General features: G+C 49.6%; 1 protein-coding gene across 1 annotated transcript in view; it reads left to right on the plus strand.

Moving 5' to 3' along the window:
• The window catches only part of LOC311244031 (agrin-like), a 137,404-nt gene that overhangs the window by 58,641 nt on the left and 70,066 nt on the right, over window positions 1-8,697 (plus strand). Inside the window, 4 exon segments of the mRNA XM_084333440.1 lie at window positions 1,381-1,578; window positions 2,512-2,582; window positions 2,584-2,617; window positions 2,620-2,712. Coding sequence (XP_084189566.1) covers window positions 1,381-1,578; window positions 2,512-2,582; window positions 2,584-2,617; window positions 2,620-2,712 — 396 coding nt within the window.

The raw sequence follows: 8,697 nt of genomic DNA on the forward strand, positions 1-8,697 counted from the left end.
AGCTAACCCTAACACTAACCCTACCACAAGCCTAGCTAACCCTAACACTAAGCTCACTAACCCTACCACAAGACTAGCTAAGGGTAGGTTAATTTCCGTCGTCTTTATTAACACAGAGAGTGGTAGTTAAGCTATGCTGCAGCTGCTCTGTCCCTCTGTCTCTTTCTGTCTCACTCGCTACACTGGTCCTGTCACACACAGGCTACACACACCCCTCCTCTCCCCACTGACAGAAAGGTTTGACTGTCCCTCTTTCTATGGATACATTTTTACAACTCGCATATTAGCCTTTTGACAGCTACTAGTCACACAATCTTGCTCGCTTGCTTCCTCTCTCTCTCCATCTCTCTCTCTCTCTATCTCTCTCTTTCACACACACACACACACACACGCACGCACGCACGCACACACACACACACACACACACACACACACACACACACACACACACACCTCTTGTGGGTATGATTGTTAGGTTGAATAAAGCCTATACATCTTCTGTATTCCACATCCCCCTCAACCACACATTCAAACGTGCAATTTCAAAATGTTTTGTGACAAGCTATTTTAATTAAATTAAACATCCCCAGCGTGATAAATAGTTATCACCCACTCTCTCTGATGCTTAGACTGTGATTGCAAAATTAGATCCTTAAAGGGGCACTTCACAGAGAAAAGAAAAACAGCGATTTATTTTGCACATATCTCATACATATCCCAAGGCTCTAAACTGTTTTGCACACATTCATTTAGTTTGAAAGTTAATGAGTTATATCTCCCCCCATGATGTCATCAGAGGACACTAAATCCTTGTGTTGTGTCAATTACGGCTCATTACGGAAATCATGTTAGATAAAAATGTATTGCAATAGGGATTGCTATTTTTTGTGGCCCTTCAAGATCAATCTTGAAGGTCAAACAGGCCAAAGTATCACACAACATTCACTGGTCATTTCCAGACGTAATGTAAGGCCCTATGGAATCTGTTATGATTATTCAATGCTCAATTCCATGATCTCATCATCACAGAAACTATAGGGTCCAGTCTGCCGCCGGTCAAAAGACACTTGCCCTGGGTCTAACAATTCTTCTGGGGAAAACCCTGCAAACAAATTACATCATCACCATCCAAACCGTCCCAGCCGGAGTGTGTTAAATCTGGGAAAACACACACACACACGCGCGCACGCACGCACACACACACACACACACACACACACACACACATACACAAAGTACAGACAATATTTGTATCGCAGTGTGGGGGTGTGTCGCAGTGTAGGGGTGTGTGCTCGCCTACTGTGTGACTAGTGTTTCTAGAGTGCAGACAGAGTGAGCATTGAATGACTCTAACCCTCTTCTATACCTGTCTCCATCCAGACGAGGCGTGCGCCAACTGTTCGCACGGGGCCATCTGTGACGCGCAGACGGGTCAGTGTGTGTGTCCGTCAGAGTGTGTGGAGTCCCACCAGCCCGTGTGCGGCAGTGATGGCACCACATACAACAGCGAGTGTGAGCTGCACGTGCGCGCCTGCAAAGAGCAGGTGGACCTGCGTGTGGTCGGCCAGGGAGAATGCAGTGAGTATCCGCGGCTGTGTGTGTGTGTGTGTGTGTGTGTGTGTGTGGTGTGTGTGTGTGTGTGTGTGTGTGTGTGTGTGTGTGTGTGTGTGTGTGTGTGTGTGTGTGTGTGTGTGTGTGTGTGTGTGTGTGTGTGTGTGTGTGTGTGTGTGTGTGTGTGTGTGTGTGCTGTGTGTGTGTGATAGTGCTCAGGAGGTAGAGCGGCCATCTGGTAATCGGCTACTGGTCTCGATTCCGGCTCCGTCGAAGTGTCCTTGAGCAAGACACTTAACCCCTGACTGCTCCTGATGTTGATGAGAGAGATCAGAGGAGAGCGACCAGACTGGTTCTCGTTAATGAGAGAGATCAGAGGAGAGCGACCAGATTGGTTCTCGTTAATGAGAGAGATCAGAGGAGAGCGACCAGACTGGTTCTCGTTAATGAGAGAGATCAGAGGAGAGAGACCAGACTGGTTCTCGTTAATGAGAGAGATCAGAGGAGAGCGACCAGACTGGTTCTCAGTTAATGAGAGAGATCAGAGGAGAGCGACCAGACTGGTTCTCGTTAATGAGAGATCAGAGGAGAGCGACCAGACTGGTTCTCGTTAATGAGAGAGATCAGAGGAGAGCGACCAGACTGGTTCTCGTTAAGTGAGAGAGATCAGAATAGGAGCGACCAGACTGGTTCTCGTTAATGAGAGAGATCAGAGGAGAGCGACCAGACTTGGTTCTCGGTTAATGAGAGAGATCAGAGGAGAGCGAGCCAGACTGGTTCTAGCTGACAGAAGGTGACAGCAACTTAGGTGACAGTAACATAAGTGACGGGGCAGTGGAGAAGAGATGGTTCTTGTGGCAGGATTGTCTTTGTTTCATGTCCATCTTATCGTGGCGTGTTGCTATTTTGCTTCCCCTGCCGTCGTTGCCTCAATCGTTGACCCCTCCCTCTCTGGTGCAGAAACGTGTGGCAGCAGCGTCTGTGCCTGGGGAGCCCGCTGTGTCCAGAACCGGTGTGAGTGTCCCCAGTGCCCGGCGCCAGACCTTCTCCCCCGTGTGCGGCAGTGACGCATCAACTATGACAACGAGTGCGAGCTGCGCGTCGCCTCCTGCGTCCTCAAGAGGAGACTGGAGGTGGCCAAGCCCGGCGGCTGTGACGAAGGTAAGGAAATGGACTTTGAAATGGCCTCGTTACATTTACGGGTTTGACCGTTTAAAGGGGTGTAATTATATAAGCAATTACCCGCAGCCTGCAATCGTCTGGGAATGTGCGTAATGGGCCGCTGGTGAGATATGTGCGTTTTAATGTCGAGCCGTTTCATGCCGTCCGTGGCTAACGCGGGAAGAATCGACGAATAGGAGTTGGGGGGCGTACACACCACGTACACACCATGTACACACCGCGTACACACCATGTACACACCACATACACACCACATACACACCACATACACACCGCATACACACCACGTACACAATCGGAAGCCTCTTTTTGTTATAAAGTTACCAGGCACAAGGATAGAGACTTGATGAGAGATTGTGCACGGGTGAAATGTGCATGTCATCAAGTCATTACATCCAATTATACCTTCAAGTGGGCAAAGTCGTTAATACCAGGGTCCCTTGATATTCTAAGCCCAGAGTACTTAGCACCCCCCACCCCCCCCACACACACATAATGACAATAGATGAGAGCTAATTTGCCGTGTGCGAGTCATGTCTTGATCGGCGCTGACACCGTCACGGTAGTCACGGTGACTGTCGTCATGACAAGCAGATGACACCTGCCAGAAGGGATGGGGGGAGAGCAGGAGAGGAGGGGGAGAAAGAGGATGAGGAGGAGGAGGACAGAGAGATGAATCTGAAAGTATTCCATGTTGGATGTTTTCCAGGGGTTCTTCTCCTCTCCTGCAATTGGTTACTGTATTGGCTCGGGGCTGCTGGCCTGGCAGAGTTGTCGCACCAACATCCTCCTGGTCAATTTAACATTGTTTCACTGACTTGGACTCAATTGACCTTTTATGTCTATGGAGCATGAACAAATTTACCACCGGGCGCTGATAGCACAGCGGATACTTGCGCACACACACACCCACACACACGCACGCACACAAACACCCACACACACGCACGGCACACAAACACACACACACACACACGCACACACACACACATACCACACACACACACACACACACACACACACACACACACACACACACACACACACACACATACACACACGACACACACACACGCACACACACACACACCCACACAAACACACACACACACACACACACATACACACACACACACACACGCACACACACATTTCCCCATTATCTCTGTCTGGCAACGGTTGAAGATGCACTCCTCTGGATCCCAAGGGCACCTCACTGCTTGTGATGCCTGATGGCTTAGTCTCTGTTTGTCCCCCCCCTCTCTCTCCCTCTCTCTCCCTCTCTATCTCTCTCTCTCTCTCCCTCTCTCACTATCTCTTGTTCGCTCTGTCTAACCCTCCTTACTGTCCTTCTCTCTCCATCACGTGCTCACTCTGGTTCAGAAGCCATCATGTTTGCACAATGGAGCCCCTCCACCCCGACCCCACTTCCCTGTCACTCCTTCCATCCAACGCCACTCATGTCTCTCTGTTCTCCACTCTGTCTTCCTCCAAACGGGTGCCTGACAACACAGAGACAGGGGTGTGGTCACCATGGCTCCCACAGACAGGGGGGGGGGGGGGGGGCTCCCAGCTTCCTCTTCTCCTCCACCAGAGGAGCTCCGTTTGACGGAACAAATCACGAGATGGGGCTGTTTTGTGGGGATCGGGGGCGAAAGTAGTGTTTTCTATTGTTGTTCTAGCAGATAATAATAGCATAATGGATAATACATTTGTCCATCGCGACAAATAAGACCCTGTGAACGGTATTTTCGGACTCTTATCACACCCACACAACGACAACAACAACAACAACCCGCTGTATCACTGTGGCCCACGCTCCCCGCCGGGCCGCCCGCTAACACAGCTCCACATCTAAGACTATATACCAGAGCCAGGAGTGGAACAAGTGACCCGCTAACACAGCTCAACATCTAACACTATATACCAGAGCCAGGAGTGGAACAAGTGACCCGCTAAACCAGCTCAACATCTAACACTATATACCAGAGCCAGGAGTGGAACAAGTGACCCGCTAACACAGCTCAACATCTAACACTATATACCAGAGCCAGGAGTGGAACAAGTGACCCGCTAACACAGCTCAACATCTAACACTATATACCAGAGCCAGGAGTGGAACAAGTGACCCGCTAACACAGCTCAACATCTGAGACTATATACCAGAGCCAGGAGTGGAACAAGTGACCCGCTAACACAGCTCCACATCTGAGACTATATACCAGAGCCAGGAGTGGAACAAGTGACCCGCTAACACAGCTCCACATCTGAGACTATATACCAGAGCCAGGAGTGGAACAAGTGACCCGCTAACACAGCTCAACATCTAACACTATATACCAGAGCCAGGAGTGGAACAAGTGACCCGCTAACACAGCTCCACATCTGAGACTATATACCAGAGCCAGGAGTGGAACAAGTGACCCGCTAACACAGCTCCACATCTGAGACTATATACCAGAGCCAGGAGTGGAACAAGTGACCCGCTAACACAGCTCAACATCTGAGACTATATACCAGAGCCAGGAGTGGAACAAGTGACCCGCTAACACAGCTCCACATCTGAGACTATATACCAGAGCCAGGAGTGGAACAAGTGACCCGCTAACACAGCTCAACATCTAACACTATATACCAGAGCCAGGAGTGGAACAAGTGACCCGCTAACACTAGCTCAACATCTAACACTATATACCAGAGCCAGGAGTGGAACAAGTGACCCGCTAACACAGCTCAACATCTAACACTATATACCAGAGCCAGGAGTGGAACAAGTGACCCGCTAACACAGCTCAACATCTGAGACTATATACCAGAGCCAGGAGTGGAACAAGTGACCCGCTAACACAGCTCCACATCTGAGACTATATACCAGAGCCAGGAGTGGAACAAGTGACCCGCTAACACAGCTCCACATCTGAGACTATATACCAGAGCCAGGAGTGGAACAAGTGACCCGCTAACACAGCTCCACATCTGAGACTATATACCAGAGCCAGGAGTGGAACAAGTGACCCGCTAACACAGCTCCACATCTGAGACTATATACCAGAGCCAGGAGTGGAACAAGTGACCCGCTAACACAGCTCCACATCTGAGACTATATACCAGAGCCAGGAGTGGAACAAGTGACCCGCTAACACAGCTCCACATCTGAGACTATATACCAGAGCCAGGAGTGGAACAAGTGACCCGCTAACACAGCTCAACATCTAACACTATATACCAGAGCCAGGAGTGGAACAAGTGACCGCTAACACAGCTCAACATCTAACACTATATACCAGAGCCAGGAGTGGAACAAGTGACCCGCTAACACAGCTCAACATCTAACACTATATACCAGAGCCAGGAGTGGAACAAGTGACCCGCTAACACAGCTCCACATCTGAGACTATATACCAGAGCCAGGAGTGGAACAAGTGACCCGCTAACACAGCTCAACATCTAACACTATATACCAGAGCCAGGAGTGGAACAAGTGACCCGCTAACACAGCTCCACATCTGAGACTATATACCAGAGCCAGGAGTGGAACAAGTGATTTATTCATTTATGTAGACCTGACTTAAAAACCATATTCATTAGTCACGCATAAGAGGGGGGGGGTGGGGGTGGGGGGGGGGGGGGTTGTTTTCTCTCGTCTTTTCTTCAGCAGTAATGAAAAATGACAGTGTCTCCAGCGATGGCCATACAGGGAAATTTATCACCTGTTTAATTTCACACTCTGGTAGGCCTGGCCTCAACCCCCCCCCCCCCCCCCCCCCCTCCCCACGACACTGATAAACTGGTGGCTAAGAGCAGTGCATCACCTAAGGGGGGGGGGGGGGGGGGGGGGGGGGGTCGCACACACCCTTTTTAATTGAATACACATTTACTAAATAGGATTATGACTCCTCCCCAATATCGCACAGCACTGTACCGTCCACATCACTCTCCTGGTCGGATCAAAAGAGAGAGAGAGGAGGAGGGGAAGAGAGAGGAAGTGGTGGAGGAGCTTATCAAAACCAGATCAGCGACTTTTCCCGTCTGCGTCCATCCATCACATCTCTCTCTTTCATACCACAAAACTTTCCTTTTCTTCTCCTTCATTTCCCTCCTTCAGGTGCGCTGCCCCCCCCCCCCCCCCCTCCGTCTGGCATGACGCTGAAAATCCCTCTTTATCTTTTTTTTTGGACTAACGCGGCCGTCACATCCTTCAAAAAGCCGGGCTGTCAGCAGCGGGCTGACAGATGGAGAGAAAACAAACAGAAGAATAAGAGCCTGAGTTTAACAAGCCACCAGCACGGCTCACCTCTACAGCTCACTAGGGCTGAGCCCAAACGTTCGACATGTTCGAACCTTTGTTCGTTACGTTGGCATTCGAATTCTAAATCAACATTCGAATTTTTTATTTTTTTTATTAAAAAAAATATGTAAAAAAAATTGATATATTTTTTTTATTTGTCTTTATTTGTTTAAACCAATGGGGTTTTTCTTCACAGTTGCAGATTAAGAGATCAGGCTACACTAATATTATAGTACAGTATAGTATACTATACAGTATAGTAGTATTAAGAAACTGATGAGTTATATTCATTAAAGAAAGTTGATTTAATTTTTTTTTAAATACTAATAATTGAGGATTTAGTTTGAGGATATTTATTTAAAAAAAAATATTCAAATTTTTTTTTTCATTTTTTTTAATTAAAAACGAAGGTTCGAATCCCAAAAACAGGCTTCGGGGACAGCCTTACAGCTCACCAGCCTTACAGCTCACCAGCCTTACAGCTCACCAGCCTTACAGCTCACCAGCCTTACAGCTCCCCAGCACAGCTCACCTCTATAGCTCACCGCAAAAGGCCACTGTGTTTTATTTTAAATTTTTATGATTATTCTTTCTATCCCCTCTTGTGACACGAGCGTGTGGACACACACACACACACACACACAATGAACAAACACACCTCAGTAAAGAGAAGAGGGGATTTGTCGTAGGTGAGGATATATATCCATGTTGACATCCACACGGTGACATCAGTGAGTTGTTGCTCCATTTCAGGGGAACTGATATTGATACTGTGGAGCTTTTGGCTGGAGCCGCTGTCTTTTAGCACCGTACCACAACTCACACTCACCTTCCCTCCTCCTCCTCCTCCCTCCTCCCTCCTCCCTCCTCCCTCCTCCTCCTCTCTCCTCTCTCCTCTCTCCTCCTCCTCCCTCCTCCCTCCTCTCTCCTCCCTCCTCTCTCCTCTCTCCTCTCTCCTCTCTCCCCTCTCCTCCCTCCTCCCTCCTCTCTCCTCCTCTCCTCCCTCCTCCCTCCTCCCTCCTCTCTCCTCCCTCCTCCCTCCTCCCTCCTCTCTCCTCTCTCCTCCCTCCTCTCCTCTCTCCCCTCTCCTCCCTCCTCCCTCCTCCCTCATCCCTCCTCCTCTCTCTCCTCTCTCCTCTCTCCTCTCTCCCCTCTCCTCCCTCCTCTCTCCTCTCTCCTCCCTCCTCCCTCCTCCTCCTCTCTCTCTCCTCCCTCCTCTCTCCTCTCTCCTCCCTCCTCTCTCCTCTCTCCTCCTCCTCCTCCCTCCTCTCTCCTCTCTCTCCTCCCTCATCCCTCCTCTCTCCCCTCTCCTCCCTCCTCCCTCCTCTCTCCTCCCTCCTCTCTCCTCCCTCCTCTCTCCTCTCTCCTCTCTCCCCCCTCCTCTCTCCTCTCTCCTCCCTCCTCTCTCCTCCCTCCTCCCTCCTCTCTCCTTGCCTCTATCATTCTTCCTTATTCCCTTGTCTTTTTTTTTATTTCCATCATTCTCTTTTATATTTTCTCCAGACCTGTTTCATCCTTTAAAAAAAAACATCCCCTCCTTTTATTCCTTTTCATTGCTTCTACTGTCAGTTGTGTCTAACGACCCCCTCCCATCCTCCCTCCATACCCCCCTCCCTCCCTCCCTCCCTACCTCCCTCCCTCCTCCTCCTCCTTATCCTCACAATGTCTTGGACGTT

Source organism: Notolepis coatsorum, assembly GCF_963971535.1.
Source record: "Notolepis coatsorum genome assembly, chromosome: 17".
Lineage (NCBI taxonomy): Eukaryota > Metazoa > Chordata > Actinopteri > Aulopiformes > Paralepididae > Notolepis > Notolepis coatsorum.